The sequence below is a fragment of the Anabrus simplex genome, chromosome 6 (assembly GCF_040414725.1).
Source record: "Anabrus simplex isolate iqAnaSimp1 chromosome 6, ASM4041472v1, whole genome shotgun sequence".
NCBI lineage: Eukaryota > Metazoa > Arthropoda > Insecta > Orthoptera > Tettigoniidae > Anabrus > Anabrus simplex.
This window is the reverse complement of record NC_090270.1, coordinates 220941063-220965158: the sequence shown is the minus strand read 5'-3', so window position 1 is coordinate 220965158 and position 24096 is coordinate 220941063. Positions and strand designations below refer to the sequence as shown.

Here is a 24096-nt window from a genome sequence, read left to right as displayed (position 1 = left end):
CACAAAATCACTCTCTAGATACGGATAAAAATAATTACAAACATATTAATTTTTTCATGTTGTTGTTTGAGTCATCAGTCCATAGACTGGTTGGATGCAGCCCTCCATGCCACCCTATTCTGTGCTAACCTTTTCATTTCTACGTAACTATTGCATCCTACATCTGCTCTAATCTGCTTGTCATATTCATACCTTGGTCTACCCCTACCGTTCTTACCACCTACACTTCCTTCAAAACCAACTGAACAAGTCCTGGGTGTCTTAAGATGTGTCCTATCATTCTATCTCTTCTTCTCGTCAAATTTAGCCAAAACGATCTCCTCTCGCCAATTCGATTCAGTATCCCTTCATTCGTGATTCGATCTATCCATCTCACCTTCAGCATTCTTCTGTAACACCACATTTCAAAAGCTTCTATTCTCTTTCTTTCTGAGCTAGTTATCGTCCATGTTTCACTTCCATACAATGCCACGCTCCACACAGAAGTCTTCAAAAACATCTTTCTAATTCCGATATCAATGTTTGAAGTGAGCAAATTTCTTTTCTTAAGAAAACTCTTCCTTGCTTCTGCTAGTCTGCATTTTATGTCCTCCTTACTTCTGCCATCGTTAGTTATTTTACTACCCAAGTAACAATATTCATCTACTTCCTTTAAGACTTCATTTCCTAATCTAATATTTCCTGCATCACCTGCCTTCGCTCGATTGCACTCCATTACTTTTGTTTTGGACTCATTTATTTTCATCTTGTACTCCTTACCCAAGACTTCATCCATACCATTCAGCAACTTCTCGAGATCTTCTGCAGTCTCAGATAAAATAACAATATCATCGGCAAATCTCAAGGTTTTGATTTCCTCTCCTTGGACTATGATTCCCTTTCCAAATTTCTCTTTGATTTCCTTTACTGCCTGTTCTATGAAAACATTGAAAAGGAGAGGGGACAAACTGCAGCCTTGCCTCACTCCTTTCTGGATTGCTGCTCCTTTTTCAAAGCCCTCGATTCTTATCACTGCAGACTGATTTTTATACAGATTGTAGATAATTCTTCGTTCTCGGTATCTGACCCCTACCGTCTTCAGAATCATAAATAGCTTGGTCCAATCAACATTATCGAATGCCTTTTCCAGATCTACGAATGCCATGTACGTGGGCTTGTCCTTCTTGATTCGATCCTCTAAAGTCAGGATTGCTTCACGTGTTCCTACATTTCTTCTGAAGCCAAATTGATCTTCTCCCAACTCAGTTTCAACTTGTTTTTCCATTCTTCTGTAAATAATACGTGTTAAAATTTTGCAGGCATGAGATACTAAACTAATGGTGCGGTAGTTTTCACACCTGTCAGCACCGGCTTTCTTGGGAATAGGTATAACAACATTCTTCCGAAAATCGGATGGGACTTCTCCTGTCACATACATCTTACACACTAAATGAAATAACCTTGCCATGCTGGTTTCTCCTAAGGCAGTCAGTAATTCAGAGGGAATGTCATCAATTCCAGATGCCTTGTTCCTATTGAGGTCACTCACAGCTCTGTCAAACTCTGACCTCAAAATTGGGTCTCCCATTTCATCAGCATTAACAGCCTCTTCATGTTCCAGAACCAAATTATCTACATCTTTACCTTGATACAACTGATGGATATGCTTCTGCCATCTTTCTGCTTTGTCTTCTTTCCCTAGAAGTGGCTTTCCATCTGAGCTCTTAATATTCATACACCTAGATTTCCTTTCTCCAAAGGTTTCCTTGATTTTCCTGTATGCAGCATCTACCTTTCCCAGGACCATACAGCCTTCAACATCCTTGCACTTCTCCTTCAGCCATTCTTCCTTAGCTACCTTGCACTTTCTATCCACTTCATTCTTTAATCGCCTGTATTCTTTTCTGCCCTCTTCATTTCTAGCATTCTTGTATTTTCGTCGTTCATCAATCAGGTCTAGTATCTCCTGAGTTATCCACTGATTCTTAGTTGATCTTTTCTTCCTTCCTAACATTTCTTCAGCAGCCCTACTGACTTCATTTTCCATGACTCTCCACTCTTCCTCTACTGTGTTTCCTTCGGCCTTTTCATTTAGTCCTTGTCCAACATGTTCCTTGAAACAATCCATCACACTCTTTTCTTTCAACTTGTCTAGATCCCATCTTTTTGCATTCTTTCCTGTCTTCAATTTCTTCAACTTCAGATGGCATTTCATGACCAACAAGTTGTGGTCAGAGTCCACGTCTGCTCCTGGGAAAGTTTTGCAATCCAACACCTGGTTTCTGAATCTCTGCCTAATCATAATGAAGTCTATTTGATACCTTCCAGTGTCTCCAGGTCTCGTCCACGTATACAGCCGTCGTTTGTGGTGTTTGAACCAAGTATTGGCAAGCACTAAATTACGATCAGTGCAGAATTCAACCAGCCGACTTCCTCTTTCGTTCCTTTGTCGCAATCCAAATTCTCCTACTGTACTACCTTCTCTTCCTTGGCCTACCACTGCATTCCAGTCTCCCATCACAATTAGATTCTCGTCACCTTTTACATATTGTATTAAATCTTCTATCTCCTCATATATTCTTTCGATTTCTTCATCATCCGCTGAACTAGTAGACATATAGACCTGCACTATTGTGGTAGGCATTGGTTTGGTGTCTATCTTGACGACAATAATTCTTTCACTATGCTGGTCGTAGTAGCTTACCCGCTGCCCTATTTTCTTATTCATTATTAAACCAACTCCTGCATTTCCCCTGTTTGGTTTTGTGTTGATAATTCGGTAGTCGCCTGACCAAAAATCTTGTTCTTCCTGCCAACGTACTTCACTTATACCAACTACATCTAACTTTAGCCTATCCATCTCCCTTTTCAGATTCTCTAACCTACCACAACGATTCAAACTTCTAACATTCCACGCTCCGACTCGCAGAATGTCAGTATCCATCTTCCTGATGATCGCCTCCTCTCGTGTAGTTCCCACCCGGAGATCCGAATGGGGGACTAGTTTACCTCCGGAATATTTTACCTGGGAGGAAGCCATCATGAGTACATCATTCACACAGAGAGAGCTGCATGTCCTCGGGAGTTAGTTACGGCTGTAGTTTCCCGTTGCTTTCAGCCGTGTAGCAGTATCAACACAGCTAAGCCATGTTGAGTATTATTACAAGGCCGTATCAGTCAATCATCTAGACTGCCGCCCTTGCAACTACCGAAAGGCTGCTACCCCCCTTTCGATGAACCATTCGTTAGTCTGGTCTCTCAACAGATACCCATCCGATATGGTTGCACCTGCGGCTCGGCTATCTGCATCATTGGGACACGCAAGCCTCCCCACCGCGGCAAGGTCACATGGTTCGCAGAGGTTCATGTCGTCATTAAAAATCTTTCAGTATTTTCAAAACATTATGACAAATCCTGTAATTCAGGGAAAATGTACTTTATATAGTCATTTGACAAAATGAAACAGATTTTTCATTTTATCATTACAGTGGTACTTAATAAATTTCCCCCCTTCAAGTGGTACATCTGAAATGTACAGTATATCCATCCATCAATTTCCTTTTCAAATTTTTTCGGCAGAATATTTCACAATTATTTTTTCCAAGAAAGACAGTCCAAACACTCTTCTGTAATATTAACGTTTTAAAAGCATTTGAGTCCTCTTCTAAGTACAGTATATTTTTTGCTAGGGGTTTTATGTCGCACCGACACAGATTAGGTCTTATGGCGACGATGGGATAGGAAAGGCCTAGGAGTTGGAAGGAAGCGGCCGTGGCCTTAATTAAGGTACAGCCCCAGCATTTGCCTGGTGTGAAAGTACAGTATATTATGAATCTTCATAATTCCTAACAATGTCAACACAATCCACTCTCTTTATACAGATACAGCAAGCAAAATTCCTCAACTCTGAATATCTCACCTGTGAATAAGCCTCTTTGTTTCAAGATACTGCATACCATCACATATTTGGATGGCAAAATCACACAGTGCCAGGACTGGAAAACTAGCACGTAAGGATGGTTCCTTTAGACACTCGAGTAGAGAACGTAAGGGGGCTAATTCTGTGACCTGTAATGATACAATACTGTATTAAATTTTTAAACATTCGATGCACTGCAAACGAGAGAAAAAGATTATGACTAGGATTGGAGAGACAAATATATTACAGTATTTAAATGTTACTATTGAGGTCTACTTTTATTAATAATATTAAAAATAAGTAGAGCAAGAGCCATCATATCAAGATATTAAAAAAGTATTATACAAAAAAAAACAATAAAGCTTCAGGTAGTGACAACATTCCTGCTGAGCTTATTAAATATGGTGGAGAAAGATTACATAAATACATATATAAGATCATTCTAAGGATATGACACAATGAAGTTATTCCAAAAGAATGGCAGGAATCACTTACTGTACCAATTCATAAAGGAGGGGATAAGGAAGAACTTCAAAATTATCGTGGTATATCTCTTGTAAACGCGGCCTACAAAATTCTTTATTCTTTTACAGCGTTTAAAACCATTTACTGAAAACGTTATTGGGGACTATCAGAACGGTTTTCCTGGTAAAAGATCCAATACAGACAACATATTTGCAATTAAGACTATTAATGATAAAGTGTGGGAACACAAGGAGTCGGTTCATTATCTCTTTATAGATTTTTATAGATTTCTTCAAGGCATATGATTCAATCCATAGAGAAGGGCTGTGGAACATCATGATGGAGTTTGGCTTTCCCATAAAATTAATTAACATGTGCAAACTGTGTATGGATGGTAATGTTAGCTGTATTTTTCTCAAGGGCAGAAAATCAAGTTCCCTCCAGAATAAAACTGGACTGAGACAAGGGGATGCACTATCTCCTCTTCCACTCAACATTGCACTGGAGAAGATTATCAGGAAATTAGCTCTTGTACCTGCTGGCATCACATTGGGGAGAGAACATAAAGTCCTTGCATAGGTGGATAATATTGTTCTTATTGGTCGCAATGAATTAGAAATTAGGCAGTCATTTGTGGAACTAGAAGAAATGGCAGCAAAAATTGGCTTACGAGTAAATGATAAAAAGACACATTACATGGCTGTACAGTGACCGAATCATGAGGAGGTTGACAGATTGCCTTTGAATATTGGGAAATACATATTTAAAAGAGTAGAGGAGTTTAAATTCCTTGGTGTATTAATCGATGAGCAAAACCGAAAGCAACAGGAACACCAAGCTAGAATTAAGAATGCAGATAAGGCATTTTACTCTATATTAGGTTCTAAGTTTTTAACAAGGAATGCATACAATACAATCATTTAATCAGTACTTCTGTATGGTTCCGAGACATGGAGTATAACAAAGAAAGAGCAGCAGCAGTTGCAAGTCTTTGAGAATAAAGTTTACAGAAAAATATTTGGCCCATGGTTCGATCCTATCTCTCAAAGCTAGCAGAAAAGATCTAATTATGAGATTTACACCCTCTTACAACACACTATAATGGGTGTGATAGAATCCAACAGACTGTGCTGGGCTGGACATGTACTGAGGATGCAGGATAACGGAGCACCAGTAGATCTATACAAAGGATCTCTTAATGGGAAAAGACCTTCAGGAAGACCCCGAAGCACCTGGAAGATGGAGATCAACAAGGTATGCCGGACCCTCCAAATTGATAAGTGGGAAGGGTGAGCTCAAAATCGAAAAGGATGGAAGAGGATTGTGAGATCGGCACGGGAACTTCAAATGCAAATAAGGCATTTTACTCTATGAGCCCTATATAGGCTCTAAGTTTTAACAAGGAATACAAAAATGATTATCTACAATGCAATCATTCGACCAGTACTTCTGTATGGTTCCAAGATATGGAGTATAACCAAGAAAGAGCAGTGGCAGTTGCAAGTCTTTGAGAATAAAGTTTACAGAAAAATATTTGGCCCATGGTTCGATCCCATCTCTTAAAGCTGGCAGAAAAGATCTAATTATGAGATTTACGCCCTCTCTCAACAACACACTATAATGGGTGTGATAAAATCCAACAGACTGCACTGGGCTGGACATGTACTGAGGATGCAGGATAACAGTGCACTAGTAGATCTATACAAGGGATCTCTTAATGGGAAAAGACCTTCAGGAAGACCCTGAAGCATCTGGAAGAAGGAGATCAACAGGGTATCCCGGACCCTCCAAATTGATAACTGGGAAGAGCGGGCTCAAGATCAAAAAGGATGGAAGAGGATTGTGAGATCAGCACGGAAACTTCACGTCCCTCAGAAGCCTACTGAGTGAGTGAGTGAGTGAGTAATAAGTAGCTCAACTGGTGGTCATGATTATTAAGGCGCCAAGTCTTGATGGTATGACTCCATGGTTGCTGGTTTGAGTCCCGTTGGTGGAAAAAAAAAAAAAAAACCCACCATCAGAATGTTGGCTGAAAGGGTAGGAGAGGTAGTGATACCCTATTTTTAATAACTAGATTGCACACCAAAAGTCGGGGTTTAATTTTAAACATCTCTGAAGTGTTCATATGGAATGAGGGCATATGATGCTGCTGATGGTGATTTGTCCAATCAGATGGAGACTTTAAGCCTTAGGCAGACTCCTTGGTGTTATTAGACAGGAGTGGGCTGTGTGCCACCAATGAGTGTCAACCTCTCCCTACCTCATTATCACCACCACCACCACCACCACCACCACACAAACAGATGAGCAATTTGCACATGGGCATCAACTGGAAGGACATCCACCAGGCCTCTCCGACGGCCACACTATATTACAGTAATAACATTTGAATATACAAGCAACAATCTATTATATATAAAATAAGAGTTTTGTCTGTACATTGCTCAGAACTTAAAAAGGATGGTATTTCTGTATTGGTCGTGTCCATAGTAGCAAGGAAATGCACTTTTTAATTTTCCATAATTTCTATCTGTCTGTCTGTATGTATGTACACGCATCAAGAGAAAACGGATGAAGAGAATTTAATGATAATCGATGTGTAAAGTCGGGAAATAAGATGCTACAATCTAAGCTATAAACAATCTTATTCATGCTGAGAGAAATGGTAGTTTAGGGGAGGTCTTAAAATTTAATTCTCAAATATTTATGTTATTAGTGGTCCTATCTTAATGATAATCGGTATGCAAAGTCGGGAAATAAGTCGCTACAATCTAGGCCATAAATGATCTTATTCACACTGAAAGAAATGGGAGTTTAGGGGAAAGCCTAAACTTAAATTCTCAAATTTTTACGTTATTAGTGGTCCTATCTTAATGAAAAATCGGGATGCAAAATTGGGAAATAAGTCGCTACAATCCAGGCCATAAATAATTTTATACACGCTAAGTGAATTGGTAGTTTAGGGGAGAGCTTAAAATTTAATTCTCCAATATTTGTGTTATTAGTGGTCCTATTGATAAATACTACATTACTAAAGTTATACTGTACTAAATTTTCGATCATTTATGTCTTATACATTTTTACCGTACCAGCTATAACAGATATATTCATGAATTTGGATTTTTTTGCTAAGTCCATACCAGCGCCAACTCACAAGAAAATGGCTAGACAGAATTTAATGAAAATCATTATGTAAAGTTGGGGAATACGGAACTACAGTCTACGCTATAAATAATTTTATAAGACGTCCTACTATCACAGAGTCTAAAGAAAACTAAATGTCAAGGCCTACAATGCAGAAAGCTCGTAACATTGAACAATAACATTTCATTGACCATTGTTTGTTGTGATGTGCTCTGTGTCTTCTGTTGCCAGTCATGTCTGATAGAAGGGATTACTTCTGTATACAGAGTATTTTTTATTTGTTTTTTCGTTGCACCGACACATGTAAGTATTATGGCGATGATGGGATAGGAAAAGGCTAGGAGCAGAAAGGAAGCGGCCCTGGCGTTAATTACTGTAATTACTGTGAAAATGGGAGACCACAGAAAACCGTCTTCAGGGCTGTCGACAGTGGTTTTTGAGCATATACATCACCAAGGAAACAGAGAAATATTGTCTTCACATTCTAAAAGAAGTTGTCTGAAATTCATTCTCACAGCGTCCAGATGATAGTAGCACTCATTGAATAATAAATAGAAGTCATAATGTACTCCACTGAGTAGTTATGCAACACAAAACCGTGTGTCGAACTCTGGTCAGCACACGAGTGTTAGCGCTGAACGGCGGCTGTCAACCTGTTGTTGACACGCGAGCGGAAAGAGTTAAGTTCAACTGGGCTATGTATAAAACAGTTTCTACTCTGGCTATAAAAGCTAGACTCATAACGGAGCGTTTGGCACAAGTAAATAATGATGATACTATTAATAACATTCTTAAACGAAAGAGCAATAACTTATTAAAAAATATTGGACACATGAATTATTTAACATACATACATAAACATTATAGACTGTTATGCCTTTCAGCATTCAGTCTGCAAGCCTCTGTGAATGTACTAAACGTCGCCACAATCTTCGATTTGCAACTAGTGTTGTGGTCTTATTTAGTTCTATACTTCTTATATTTAAATCGTTAGAAACTGAGTCTAACCATCGTCGCCTTGGTCTACCTCTACTTCTCTTACCCTTCATAGCAGAGTCCATTACTCTCCTAGGTAACCTATCCTCCTCCATTCGCCTCACATGACCCCACCGCCAAAGCCAGTTTATGCATACAGCTTCATCCATCGAGTTCATACCTAAATTAGCCTTTATCTCCTCATTCCGAGTACCCTCCTGCTATTGTTCCCACCTGTTTGTACCAACAATCATTCTTGCTACTTTCATGTCTGTTACTTCTAACTTATGAATAAGATTTCCTGAGTCTACCCAGCTTTCGCTCCCGTAAAGCAAAGTTGGTCTGAAAACAGACCAATGTAAAGAGAGTTTCGTCTGGGAGCTGACTTCCTTCTTACAGAATACTGCTGATCGCAACTGCGAGCTCACTGCATTAGCTTTACGACACCTTGATTCAATCTCACTTACTATTTTACCATCCTGGGAGAACACACAACCTAAATACTTGAAATTATCGACCTGTTCTAGCTTTGTATCCCCAATCTGACATTCAATTCTGTTGAATTTCTTACCTACTGACATCAATTTAGTCTTCAAGAGGCTAATTTTCATACCATACTCATTGCGCCTATTTTCAAGTTCCAAGATATTAGACTGCAGGCTTTCGGCACAATCTGCCATTACGACCAAGTCGTCAGCATAGGCCAGACTGCTTACTACATTTCCACCTAACTGAATCCCTCCCTGCCATTTTATACCTTTCAGCAGATGATCCATGTAAACTATGAACAGCAAAGGTGAAAGATTACAGCCTTGTCTAACCCCTGTACGTACCCTGAACCAAGAACTCATTCCACCATCAATTCTCACCGAAGCTCAATTGTCAACATAATTCTTTAAATCTCATATTATTTTCCATGTATGGTTGCCTAAAATATTGTATGTTTCACTGAAATGCCCTTAATTATAACCCAAACAAAATGTCCTGCAATAACAAATCTGCATAACATTGTTGGCAGCCCTAAAGATGGTGTTCCATGGTTTTCCATTTTCACACCAGGCAAATGCTGGGGCTATACCCTAATTAAGACTACAGTTGCTTTCTTCCCACTCCTAGTCCCCATCCCATTGTCGCCATAAGACCTATCTGTGTCGGTGCGACGTAAAGCCCCTAGCAAAAAAAAAAAAAAAAAAAAAAAAAAAAAAAAATGTATAAATTTAATGTAAAAGCTCATACAAGTAAAAGCGTTATTCAGTATATGCATAATAATTTCATATATATAAATGTATAATATAAAATTATGTAATATTAATCCTTCATTACCATAACCAATAATGTCTGAAATACATGATTTTAACATTATCTCTAATGGTCAGGAAAAATTCATGTTTGTCATAAAAAAGATAACGAAGTAACTTACCAGCATCAGGGCATTTGTGTCTAGCACTACACCATATAACCGCACTATATGTTCATGATCTATTGCATGCATAATGGCAGCCTCTTTCAAAAATTCAATAGGATTATTTTGCATGCGTTCTCTGCTCAGACATTTGATGGCCACTTGAATCTGCAAATAAAAGTTTATAATCAACATGAAATTCAAATCAACTGAATGAATTAGAAAATAAATTTAATTCAGAAATTTAAAAATATCATTTTTAGACATAAATAATATTTATCATAAAAAGGTAACGGATTGGTGACTCTACCCTGCATTTAACAGTTTATATCTTTACAATGAACTGCTGAAGTGTATTTTGAACTATACTTAATAATTATACTAGATAGTTAAAGATTATGCCAGAAAAGGACAATAAATAATATAGAAAATATATTCAGCCTTGCATCTTTCCCAATCTGAGAAGGCAGCATTAGATAAGAGTCATTTGGATAACTAGGATACTACTGAAAAATCAAGGGTCTAATATGATCATTATTAATTTTGTAAAAAGGTACTCTGCAGATTCACAGAACAAATCAAACTGAAAATGTATTACCAAATATTCAAACTTTTCCTTTCAACAGAAAAAATCTTCCCCCTGTTTGTCCAGTAGCAGATACTTACTCTTTCACCATCATTTGTCCATACTCCTTGCTGCACAACACCAAATTCTCCAGTTCCCAGTTCTTTATTCACTAAAATAGCCTCAGCAGGAATGATGTGCTTGTTAGGAACTTTGACATGTGATTTCTCTGGTCCTTCATCCGGTAACATGGCCAGCATGGAAGCAACCTGCTCTTCTCGTCGTGGTAGAATCATCTAAACCAAACAAAATTTTAATTATAAAAAGAAATGCTGCATAAGAATTTATTATACTGTTGGTAATTTTTAATTACTGACTAAAATCTCACACGATGCTCCAAAGAATTTGTAAAATATAAAATATTTGTAATAATCTTGACAGTTTTATATATGTAGTCAAACTGTGAGGTTACCAGCTTTTGGTATAAAAATACAAGCTCTTTTAAAAGTTCTTGCTGCATCATGTGAGGAGCTTGGGACATCATAGTAAACTGCCCAGTGTGATTGGTTTGAGTGAAGTCGTTCTGATAACCTGCATGACTATAATGTCTAAATTGGTTGGTGCATTTGTAACTAATTGGGATTAGGATAGGAACGAAAAGAGCAGTAGCCTATGGGTTTAGTACTCTTCCTCCTCCCTCACCCCAGTATCTGCATGGAATTGAAGGGATAAATTTCAGAACACGATTTCTATGATGACTGAAGGTGGAAGTATTACATATTTTGCTTCTCAGTAATATTACCTTATATTGAATACACCTAGTCCCAGTTCCTCCAAACAGCCTTAAATTCAGGTTCAAAGCCTGGATTATAACCTTTGCATCAGGTTTTTTCCCTTACATCAATATAATGCTACTGATTAAGTTAGTGTTTAGAAGCTGGTATAAACACTGCAATATTCTGATGTCTCACTATGATGAAGGGTAAAATAAAGCCTCATATTACGTCCTACAACAGTCAGACACTTCAGAGATATATCTATTCTGGAATGCTATACAGAGTTTCGAGACAGCTGTTTTACTGTCATGAGAATGTACCAAGTGCAATAATAATGTTATTGGTTTTATATCCCTCTATTTACTTGTACGGTTTTCAGAGATGCTGAGGTGCTGGAATTTTGTCCTACAGGAAGTATACCAAGTGTGAAGCAGATCAGATGTGGATATTTCATTCAACAATTTTGAATAGTTTATAACTTAGGTTCTTTAGTCTGCTGAAACAAATTTTGAATAAATAAATTTATAACCTACCTGAAAAAAGAAAACATATGGTAAGAGAATTATATCAGAAAACAACTTAATATTAAGTTCTTTCTCTTTCAGGTATAATTCTATTACCATATGACCAGAAAACAACTTAATATTAAGTTCTTTCTCTTTCAGGTATAATTCTATTACCATTTGTTTACTTTTTCAAGCAGTTTATAAAGCAGACTGAAGAACCTAACAGTTATAAATTAAATGAGTGGAAATTGAAAAATGGCTTCAGATATCATGAAAAAAAAAAAAATTAAAAATAATAATAATTTAAACAGGACAGTGATGAGAAAGATTCATTCCTGAGAAGGACAATGAAATTAATTTTAGTCTTAACATTGGTATGTTACTGAACAAATTACTTTCCTTCTAAAGCCTTGTCAAATTAGAATGATGTACTGTATGTCTAACTTAATTAAAATTACAAGGTATAATATTCATTTGACGTTAGGATTCTTTTTGATGAAACTCGAAGTGTAACCATGAACAGTGATAAAAAACCAAAATGTTTTAAATTTCGAAAATATTTAAACTCATTTCAATCAAAATGAGAGCCTTTCTTTCATACCCAGACAAAAACCTTACATAAATGCTCTGGTACCACCGCAGAATGAATTAATTTCTTTCATGATCAGATTGTTCCACCCCTAATTCAACAAACTTTGGTGATTGCCACTGATCCTATCTCCATAACGGCTACTGGAAAGGGTAGTGTCCCTGACTTAGCCAAAGTTCATGAGTTTACTCCTGGCCACAATAATATTTCAAGATCTTGGCTCTCCATGCTATATATGTTAGCATATTAACACGTTGAGTGCCATGCGACCCCATTTGGGTATGTGAGAGTAATACCAACATAAATGGTCCTTTATTGGACAATATAAATTTTCCAGCTAGCTCATTCCTGGCCACCAGCGCCTCGCCCCCGTGTGCCATGTTGGGCTCATCAGTTGGCACATAGCACACCCACCAAGATGCTGGCTGGTGCATACCATGGAGGCCACTGCGCAGGCTACTTGGAGCCACCGGCAGTGCCAATGCACTATGAGAGACTTTGTCTCACTATCAAACAATTGATGCCTTCCTGGCCATCAGATGAAATAGATGTTGATTCCCATAGGAAACCTGAAATATTTGTCCGAATGAGTAAATTTATAATACCAACATAAATGGTCCTTTATTGGACATTATAAATTTTCCAGCTAACTCATTCCTGCCCGCCAGCGCCTCGCCCCCGTGTGCCATGTTGGGCTCATCAGTTGGCACATAGCACACCCACCAAGACGCTGGTTAGTGCATACCGTGGAGGCCACTGCGCAGGCTACTTGGAGTCAGGTTCAGGTTCCCTATGGGAATCAACATCTATATTATCTGATGGCCAGGCATCAATTTTTTGGTAGTGGGACGAAGTCTCTCATAGTGCACTGGCACTGCCGGTGGTTCCAAGTAGCCTGCGCACTGGCCTCCACAATATGCACACAGTCTAACACATACAGTCGCGAAGCTCTGATGATATTTTTCATCCGATGCGACTACAGCTCTCCAAGTGGCGAGGTAGAGGCAACTTGCTAGCAGACAACAGGGAACGAATTACCACTACAGTCTAAAATGGTCATAACTTCTGAACCATTCATGCAAATAATGTCCTGACAAGGTTATTGTAATCCTTATGAAATTGTGGAGGAGGTCAAACAATTTATTTCGATGAAGAGTTCGAGGATAATATTGAAATATTTATTTAATCTATAGGAATTATTTTTCTTTATCACGGACTATAAGATAAAATTGCTTCTAGAGGGCAACCGGTTCAAAATAGGTATATACCATTGCAGACATTTTTGTAGAGGTTTCTATGCTCTACAATTCTTACGCTTACACTTGGGGTGTATCGTTGATAGTTCAGGCAGCGTAAGCCAAGAAAACAAGCGACCGACATCGAACCTGCCAAGTTGGGCTAAGAAGGCTAGCGCAGCGCTCTACCATGGTCGTCACTTGCTTTCTTGGCTTACGCTGCCTGAACTGTCAACGATAGACCCCAAGTGTAAGCGTAAAAATTGTAGAGCATAGACACCTCTACAAAAAAGTCCGCGATGGTATATACCCATCTCGAACCAGTTGCCTCAAGAAGCGATTTTATGTTATAGTCCGCGGTAAAAAAAAACATAACTCCTTAAGATTAAATAAATATTTCGATATTATCCTCGAACTCCTCATCGAAATAAATGGTTTGACCTCCTCCACTATTTCATAAGGATTACAATAAACTTGTTAGGACATTATTTGCATGAATGGTTCAGAAGTTATGACCATTTTAGACTGTAGTGGTAATTCGTTCCCTGTTGTCTGCTAGCAAGTTGCCTCTACCTCGCCGCTAGAGGTGCTAGTGTCGCTCCAGCTATCAAGTGGATGAACCTTCCTCTTATTAGAGCTTCGCGACTGTATGTATTAGACTGTGGTATGCACTAGCCAGCATCTTGGTGGGTGTGCTATGTGTCAACTGATGAGCCCAACATGGCACACGGGGGCGAGGCACTGGCGGCCAGGAATGAGTTAGTTACATGCAACAGGAATGAGTTAGCCGCAAAAATTGATAATGTCCAATAAAGGACCATTTATGTTGGTATTATAAATTTACTCATTCGGACAAATATTTCAGGTTCACTATGGGAATCAACAACTATATCATACGTGGGAATAGTCAAGATTTTTAACTTCACGTCCCCATATGGGGTCGTACGTTTCTTCGAAATCGAGAACTGTGCGAACCCATTTGGGTATGTAGTAAGTATGTATTTTGAAGCTGTATAAATCCTCTTCCTGTCACCTGTTGGCCATAAGTACATGCAAAGTCCATCTTTCATTCGACAATTACTGTTTAGGAGCGACCCCATATGTGTACGTCAAGAGTGCTTTGTAGGGTGACAAACTCAATGTCTATCTCGCACACGAATTATTTATATAAGTGTTCAATGCTGTGAAGTTCCTTTCCCTTTAAGTCATTATGAATAAATTGAGCTGTAAAAGACTTAGTGCAGATAGTCTGGACGATTTATTGAACAAGTCGCACAATGATGTAGACGAAGTATATAGTTGCAGGGATTTTGAACCCAGTACAGAGCAAATAGCGATCTCGCACATTCATCCACATTGATACAATCTTCAGCATACACTTCCTGACTATACTTTGAGTTTGCAAGCAACCTGTTGCAACACTGTCAACCGTCTTCAACAATATAGTCAGTTTCCCATGTTGCACAATCATCACTGCTAGACCATATGTACAGATTCTTACCCAAATTAAAAGTTATACAAACATAATGATATACATATTCAGTATTCCCTAAATACAAATTCTTCTTATAATATTATGCTCTTACAACATAACTTACCGAATTCACATTATTTTCACTACTTTACATAACATCATTTTATAGGAAAAATTTTCTAACCTAAAATCAGTAGATCATCATTTACAAAAATTTCCTAACCTAAAATCGGGGATGGTACTTTTGTCCGGCTCCAGTATGAACAAGCTAACACGTCTCTTATAATCAATTACATAATATAACGCGTCCCTACAAAGGAAAAGGTAAGTATGGCCGAGCGCTGGGACATTAACTACTGTATAAGTGCGACCCCATTTGGGAGCGTGTACGTGTACACTTCGTAATGACCAATATGACGCCCAAAATTTGACCTAATATACATAATAAGTTAACCAAATATGTCATAAATATATCCTCATTTCAGCAAACACTTGTTTGGTTAAGCCTATGAACGTTTTGGCACCAGGAAGTAACTCGATGTTATTAGCTCACGGCACTAGACAGCAATCCCATGAATTTCAGTCTGGCACTCAACATATTAAAGAAATCTAACAGAACAATCCGTATCAGTCCAGCTACATTAACTCAACCTTAGAAATTATCCAACAGATGTCTATTTTACTGCTAGATGGCAATGCAAGCAAAATATTAAATCTAATATGCATGCTACCTAAAATCTACAGAAAATTCTTTCGGCATCAGCAGGCTGGCAACTCAGTACCTGAGGCCAAATTAACATTGTTAATATAACAGTTAGAAGGATAATGGTAATGACACATTGACAACAGAGTACTCCTGGACAAAATATGACAACCTGATAAAAATGTCACTGAGGATTACAGAATTAACCAAAACATTTTGAGTAAAATATCATAAAGTTGAACACAAGAGTATATACCCTATAATTAATCAGATAATACACGTCCAACAATGTCAGTTGATATAACATAGAATTATTTCTATCCTTCATCCACAAACTGATTATTAAGAAAAAAGTTCTTTCTACAAAACATTATGGCTGGAAGTCATATTGGGTCAAAATTGCTTTTTAAGAAAAAGATATGCTAATTTGCATTATCTTCATAAACTGCAGCCTTTACAATCTGACAGGACTGAAATGAAAACGAATAAGACACCAGAGACCAGTAAGAAAAGGATATTATCAGGCAGTACCATATGGCTGATAAAACAGGAACGAGAGAGTTTTAAAAAAGTAACTATGATCGGTGGAAAACAGTAAATAAAAATGTAAACAGACTCTGGGATGGGTTTAAAGCAATTGTTAAGGAATGTGAAAACAGGTTTATACCTTTAAAGGTAATAAGGAACGGTAAAGACCCACTATATTATAACAGAGAGGTAAAGAGACTAAGAGGGAGGTGCAGGTTGGAAAGAAATAGAGTTAGAAATGGCTGTGGAAGTACGGCGAAATTGAAGGAACTTAATAGGAAATTGAATCTAGCAAATAAGTCAGCTAAGGATAACACGATGGCAAGCATAATCAGCAGTCATACAAATTTCAGTGAAAAATGGATGGGTATGTATAGGCACTTCAAGACAGAAACAGGTTCCAAGAAGGACAGGAATCATTGATGAACAAGGGGAATGTGTAGGCGAGGATTCTTCACACACAGTGCTCTCTAACATATATGTCTTATATATATATATATATTTTTTTTTTTTTTGTTAAAAATGAAGCCATGTTTTCCAGTGTTGACTTAGTTAAATGTAGCAAAGGCTTTTCAGTCTGTCAAACACATAGCAAATACAATGTAAATTAAAACACTAAAAGCATATCTGTTAGTGTGTGTTTTACAGATATGCTTTTAGTGTTTTAATTTATATTGTATTTGCTATGTGTCTGACAGACTGAAAAGCCTTTGCTACACATATATGTCTTAATAACGTATTTGATCTATGACTTCTTCATAAACACGCATTACTGATACTTAAAATTATACAGTGCCTCATAAACTACAACTAAAAATATGTATTTGACTTTAGACTTCTACATAACTTTGAAATCTCAATGCACAGTTCTCCCTTATGCGTTATAGTGCTCCATAAACTGCATCTGACAGCATCATCTAAACTTCATTTTTACCTGTGCATCTTATTTGTGTTTTTTTGGCTATATTTCAACGCACGGTGCTCCTTAAAGATTTTAGTGCTTCACTAGCAGAAACCAAACAGAATTATTTAAACTTCGCATTTTATTTTTCTATGCATGATTTTACACTTATTTGTAATTGGTTGATGATGACCATGAATACTGGTCAAAACCAGTACAAATTTTAATTAAATAGGAATGTAAACTTACATTTCATATTTTAATAGTATTGAAAGGTGGAACCATTAAATATCTTCTTTTAACTTAATATTAAAAGAGTAGCATTACAAAAATGTTGCAAAGTTGGGCTGTGAAGACTTGGAAGAAAGGAGACGAGCTGCTTGAATAAGTGGTATGTTGCAAGAAATCAGCTTCATTTTCCGTATCAAATCTTATTTACATTGAATTATCGATTTAATGCAAGTGGTATGTTCCGAGCTGTCAGTGGAGAGATGGCGTGGAATGACATTAGTTGACGAATAAGTTTGAATGGTGTCTCTAAAAGTAGGAAAGATAATGTTGGAATTCAAGAAGACAAATCGGGGAAAATAATCATTTGTAGGAAGGGGAGTTAGGGATTGGAATAACTTACCAAGGGAGATGTACAATAAATTTCCAATATCTCTGCAATCATTTATGAAAAGGCTAGGAAAACAACAGATAGGAAATTTGCCACCTGGGCGACTGCCCTAAATGCAAATCAATAGTGATTAATACTAAGGATACTAACTTACCTTCTTGAATTTGGACAAATAATTCTGTGGGAAGTGTTTTTGAAAGTACTTCTTCATCCGCCGCATTTCTGGTTTGGACATGCCAATTTGGTGAAGGTCTTCTTCTGTAACATACTTAAGTTGAGGCACATTCTGGACCTGAAAATAAAAACAACAGTGTTTTAACTTTTTATTAATAAAGAGAAGAGTTGATGTTAAAGGAATCTATTATGATCATTAGCAGTTAGAATGAACATTATACAAATAACTTTATTAGAAATGGAAAGGAACAAACCGATATATCACTTTGACATTTCTTTCTTTCTATTACTTTTGTAACTTACCAAATGCTAACTGGGAAGAGAATGCAAATGACGGAAAGCATGACCAGCAAATGGTGAATAAGTTAACATGGGTAGGACAGTTGAATCAGAAAGTAATGGAAACAACTAGAGGGAAAAAATATTCTAGATGTGTCACTGATAAAACCACATGAGCTCTATAAAGAAACTGAAGTGATAGATGATATAAGTGATCATGAAATTGCCTCTGTCATAGTTAAAAATAAATGTGATAAAAAGGAATGTCTTAAAAGTAGAACTATTAGGCAGTATCATATGACTGATAAAAGAGACATGGGGAAGTTTAAAAAAAAAAAAGCAATTATGATCAATGGAAAATGGTAAACAAAAATGTGAACAGCATATGGGATTGGTTTAAAGTAATGGAGAACGTGCAAGTGACTAGTAGTGCTAACGCTGGCAAACCAGTAAGGTAGTCTGCAGCCCATGGTGGTTTAACCAATGCACAACTGTGGTATTAATTGACAGAAAGATTTATCTCATAAGTTATGAGTTTCATTAAAGTCCGAATTGACAACTGATCCACCTAGGTGGACCCTTCTCTACCCTTTATTTTGAATGTATAACAATATATTGTAACATAATTTGTATCATGAATAACTGACGGTTAGAGAATGACAGACATTAATAACATCTCATTTGTCCCTGTTTATTACAACGCTAAATTCATATAACCTGATCATTAATTTTATACTGATTCCAGATTTCACCCTATCCGTAAATGAATCCAAATTCATTCCTGCAAAAAATATTAAAGGGATTTATGGAAATTTTGAAACCTCTTCAGTTTTAGACATGATAATATAATAAGCTTTTGAGCTTTTACCGGGGATCATTAATGAAGAATTAGAGTAGGTGAAGTGGTATCTGGTCTCGTAATATATAATTCAGAGGAGGATCCCGCAGGGTAGTATTGTTATACTGTCTACAGTAGTAAATGAGTTGCAAGATTGTGAGCGACTGCAGGGGGACCTAGACAATGTTGTGAGATGAACAGCAGACAATGATATAATGGTAAAAGGGATGAAAAATCAGGTTGTAAGCTTCACCAAAAGGAAAAGTTCTCTCAGTTTTAATTACTGTGTTGATGAGGTGATAGTAACTCAAGAGGAATACATTAAGTACCTAAGTGTTAATATAAGGAATGATCTTCATTGGAGTAATCACAATGGCGACGTTATTAAGAAAGGTTACAGATCTTTTCACATTTAAACAAGTATTTAGGGATTATAGTAAGGATATAGAGGAGAGGGCATATAGGTCTTTGGTAAGACCCCAATTAGAGTTATGGTTCCAATCTATGGATTCCACACCAGGACTACTTGACATGAGAACTGGAAAGCACAATTTGTTCTGGGCGATTTCCGACAAAGGAGTAGTGTTGATATAGATGTTGATTCCCATAGGAAACCTAAAATATTCGTCCCGAATGAGTAAATTTATAATACCAATATAAATGGTCCATTATTGGACATTGTAAATTTTCCATCTAACTCACTCCCGGTTGCCAGCGTTTTGCCCCCGTGTGCCAAGTTGGGCTCACCAGTTGGTACTTAACACACCCACCAAGATGCATGGCTAGTGCATACCGTGGAGGCGACTGTGCAGGCTAGTTGGAGTTACCGGCAGTGCCAATGCACTATGAGACACTTTGTCTCATTACCAAAAATTGATGCCTGCTTGGCCATCAGATGATATAGATGTTAAGAAAACAAGATGAAATTCTTTACATTTCACAGAAAACTTGGCTTTGCATCTTCAGAACAAGATCTTGACTGACCGAGCTTGACAGCTGCAGTCGTTTAAGTGCGGCCAGTATCCAGTATTCAGCAGATAGTGGGTTCGAACCCCATTGTCGGCAGCTCTGAAGATGGTTTTCTGTGGCTTCCTACTTTCACACCAGGCCTTAATTAAGGCCACGGCCGCTTCCTTCCCACTACTGGCCCTTTCCTGTCCCATCGTCACCATAATACCTATCAGTGTCGGAGCAACGTAAAGCAAGTTGTAAAATCTTGACTGTTCACGAGGAATATTTCTCCCATGGATTCTATTTTTACTAAATGTAGGTTTCACATTTAGATACAAATAAACACGTACTATATTTTATGACATTAGAGATATGTAGACGTATTGGTTCAAATGTTTTTTTTTTCAGTTATCTCTGATACAGTACTAGCAAGATATCTATGCTTTTTTATGGTTTTAAAATGAAAGTTATCTTTCAAAGTTTTACATTTTGGAGAGTCCACTGTCAGCTATCCTATGTCAGATCATACGTCAAATTATTATTGATTTAAGCCCACTAAGGAGCGCCGGTGACTAGTTCTTCCTCAATGCTCTTCTTTGTTCCCAATATCTCTTGAGCCCTGCTGATAATTTCTCCTTTCTCTCCTGTGAAAGGGGCTTCCGACTTCTAGGAACTCTAGGTGGTGGGGTCCAAGACTGTACCATAGCACAAAATTTGGAACGATCTTCTATATCAATATCTGAAATCCCAGCCGAATCCAAGTCCTTCTGTATTTCATTAAGCCACAAGCTTCCAGTCTTGCAGCTTTTAACCAAAGAAAAGATCTTCTTGGTAAGCCTGTTGCTGTCCATTCGTTGTAGGTGTCCATAGAACTTAAGCCTCCTACGTCGCATGCTGGTATTGGCTGATTCTAACTGTCGATACAGCTCAGAGTTCGATTTAAGTCTGTAGGTTCCATCTGGGAGCAATCTCGGTCCATGAATTTTCCTGAGGATACGTCTTTCGGCTTTCTCTAGATCATCCATGGTGCCTTTTTTGTTCATCAGGAGGGTCTCTGAGGCGTACAAAAACTGTGGTCTGACAACAGTTTTGTAATGACAGATCTTAGCATTTTTCGAAATGCACCTCTTATTATAATGGTTGTGGGATAGTTGGTACACTGCATTGAGTTTGTTACACCTTTCTAGGATGGATGTACCGTCTCTACCATTGGGGTGGACCCATTCACCAAGATAGCGGAAGCGATTGACTTTCCCAATCGTTCCATGTATGGTCGTCAAAGGGGGGTTACCGGGATGCCGAGTCTCAAAGTACTTAGTTTTGTCATACGATATGTGTAATCCACCCTTCACCGCTATCTCGTGCAGGGCTTCAATAGCAATGTCAGCATCCTTAGAGTTGTTGGTTAGGATTGCAATGTCATCTGCGAATGCTAGGCACCTGATCTCAATCTTTCGAGTCCCGGCTCCAATGGCAACTGGTTTGATTTCTAGATTCCTCAGTGTACATTCCCAGTTCTTGATGACTTTATCAAGCACTAGATTAAACAGAATGGGTGAGAGGCCATCACCCTGCCGTACTCCAGTTTTTATCTTGAAAGTCCGAGATAGTACTCCCCTGAACTTCACCTTAGATGTTGTATCCGTAAGAGTCTGTTGGATGAGGGTGCGTGTGTTGTAATCAACACCTCGTTCTTGCAGTACGGAGAAGAGTGTCTGGCGGTCGATGGAATCATAAGCTTTTTTAAAGTCGACGAAAACCACAGCGATGTTCATACTCCTTACTTGTTTTAGTTGGAAAATGGTTTTTAGGTTGAAGATCTGCTCGGTACAAGACTGTCCCCGCCGAAATCCTCCTTGATATTCACCAATCGTTCGATCACATTGGCTTTCTACATTGTCCAGTAAAATCCTTGACAGTACTTTGTATGCTACTGACAGCAGAGATATCCCTCGGTAGTTGTTGACATCACTGTGGTCACCTTTTTTGTGTAAAGGGTGTATGATAGCTGATTTCCAGTCATCAGGGATCCTGCCAGTCTCCCAGCAATCGATCAAGATCTGGTGTATGGCCTCTGTGATCTTATTTCCACCTGCTTTTAGAGCTTCCGCAATGATGCCCTCTTCCCCGGGTGCTTTGCAGTTCTTAAGATGTCCGATGGCATTAGCAACTTGCTGCATTGTTGGTGGGTTAGATGGGAGGTGTATCTCTGGAGGATCTTCAACAGGTAATCTTTCCGTGGGCTCTTCGCAATTGAGCAGCTGCTCAAAGTAGTTTGCCAAAAGTTCCACGTTCTGGCTGTTGCAGGTGACCAACTCCCCGTCTGTATTCTTAAAGTGAAGACATTGTGGTATATAACCTGAAAGTTCCTCTTTGAAGGCCCGATAAAATTTTCTGGTGTTGTACATTTTGAATTCTTCATCGAACTTCTCCAGTCTTGACCGATCGTAAGATCTTTTCACACGTCTGATGGTCTTACTCGACAGATTCCGCATCATTCTGAAATTCTCCCAATCTTCCTTTCGTTTAGTCGAGTACCACTTCGTCCACGCTGCGGCACGCTCATCAACTGCAAGATCGCATTCAGTATTCCACCATCTATGTCGTCTCTTCCTTCGAGTTTGTCCGAGGTTATTGGTCGTTTCGCATATGGTGGACTTCAGTTGGTTCCAGTCTTTCATATCTTTTTGCAAGATGTCGGTTGCAAAACGTTCTTTATTCTCCGACAGGAATTGGGGATCAATCCTTGGTGGAACTGTGGTAGAAGGTATATTTCGTTTTGGCAGTAATCTGGTCTTTATTTGTGTGAAGAAATGGTCAGAATCAACATTCCATCCTTTATGAACTCTGACATTCATGATCTCTTTCCTGCATTTTACACTGATTGCAACATGATCGATTTGCAATGATCCTATAGCTGCGTTCGGTGATTGCTAGATGGTCTGATATTTTGGCTTTCTGGGGAAAACTGTGGACATGATCTTCAACTGATGTAATCTACACAGTTCAATTAAGCGCTTGCCGTTGGTGTTTGTTCGTCTATGTGCTGTGTAAGGCCCCAGTATATCTTGGTACTGTCGTTCTTTTCCCAGTTGAGCGTTGAAGTCACCTACGAGTATTTTGACATGGTGACCGGGGATCTTACCGATCTCGTCTTCTAGCATCTGCCAGAAACTTTCGACCTTTTCAGGGTTCTTCATATTGTCATCATTAACTGGAGCATGTGCATTTACAATAGAGTATCCCTTGTTGCCACATCTTAGAGATAACACAGAGATGCGTTCGCTAGGTGATGTAAATCCGATGACAGAATCCATTATATCACGTCGTACTAAAAAAGCTGTACCAAAAACGCTGGAGCCATGTGTGTTCTTAGATGCTGGTTTCCCCTTGATTACTCTATAACCTTCTGACTCAAAAGCCACATCATCAGTAAATCGGGTTTCTTGGACTGCTGTTATTGCAATTTTGCGTTTATGCAGGATGTCCGTCAATTGCTTGAGTTTTCCGGTCTTACAGAGGGTTTGAATATTGATGGTTCCAAAGTGTGTGACAGTTTTGGGTCTCAATAGGTTGGTGATATTGGGGAACTCCGACTTTCCCCGCACGATGAGGTCAGGCTCCCCAGAATCTGAAGGCCTGAATGCGCCACCATTGGTGACGGGAGATTGGATACTCCCTGGGATAGCGACATCTGCGTCGTTGTTTATCATCGTATGCGAACTAGTAAAGAAATTTACTAGGGGTGAAGACTAAACACCTTCAGGGCTGGCCACTCCGAATCTTATTCAGGAGCGTTGATTACAATGGGGTCGCCACTCCCAAAGGCATTTTAGAGCTACTGCCAGCAATTATTTAGGCCGCCCCTTACATGGGGAACAGACACCCTTGCAGCCGCCCCTGACATGGGAAACAGACACCCTTGCAGCCGCCCCTGACATGGGAAACAGACGCTGCTGATGCCAAGTGTACTTATATTATTCCTTAAGCACTGGGCTGCCTCTTCCGCAATCTCCACCATTCAGAAGTCCATCTTCTGTGCTGTAGATTCCGTTGAGGGCTTCACTCGTAACC

General features: G+C 38.6%; 1 protein-coding gene across 1 annotated transcript in view; it reads right to left on the bottom strand.

The window, feature by feature from the left end:
* Nucleotides 1-24096, bottom strand: part of Ack-like (activated Cdc42 kinase-like) — a 182412-nt gene that overhangs the window by 153066 nt on the left and 5250 nt on the right. The window contains exons 3-6 of the mRNA XM_068228267.1: nucleotides 17935-18072; nucleotides 10551-10745; nucleotides 9903-10052; nucleotides 3899-4047 (exon numbers count right to left, since the gene is read on the bottom strand). Coding sequence (XP_068084368.1) covers nucleotides 3899-4047; nucleotides 9903-10052; nucleotides 10551-10745; nucleotides 17935-18072 — 632 coding nt within the window. The remainder of the gene's footprint in view (nucleotides 1-3898; nucleotides 4048-9902; nucleotides 10053-10550; nucleotides 10746-17934; nucleotides 18073-24096) is intronic.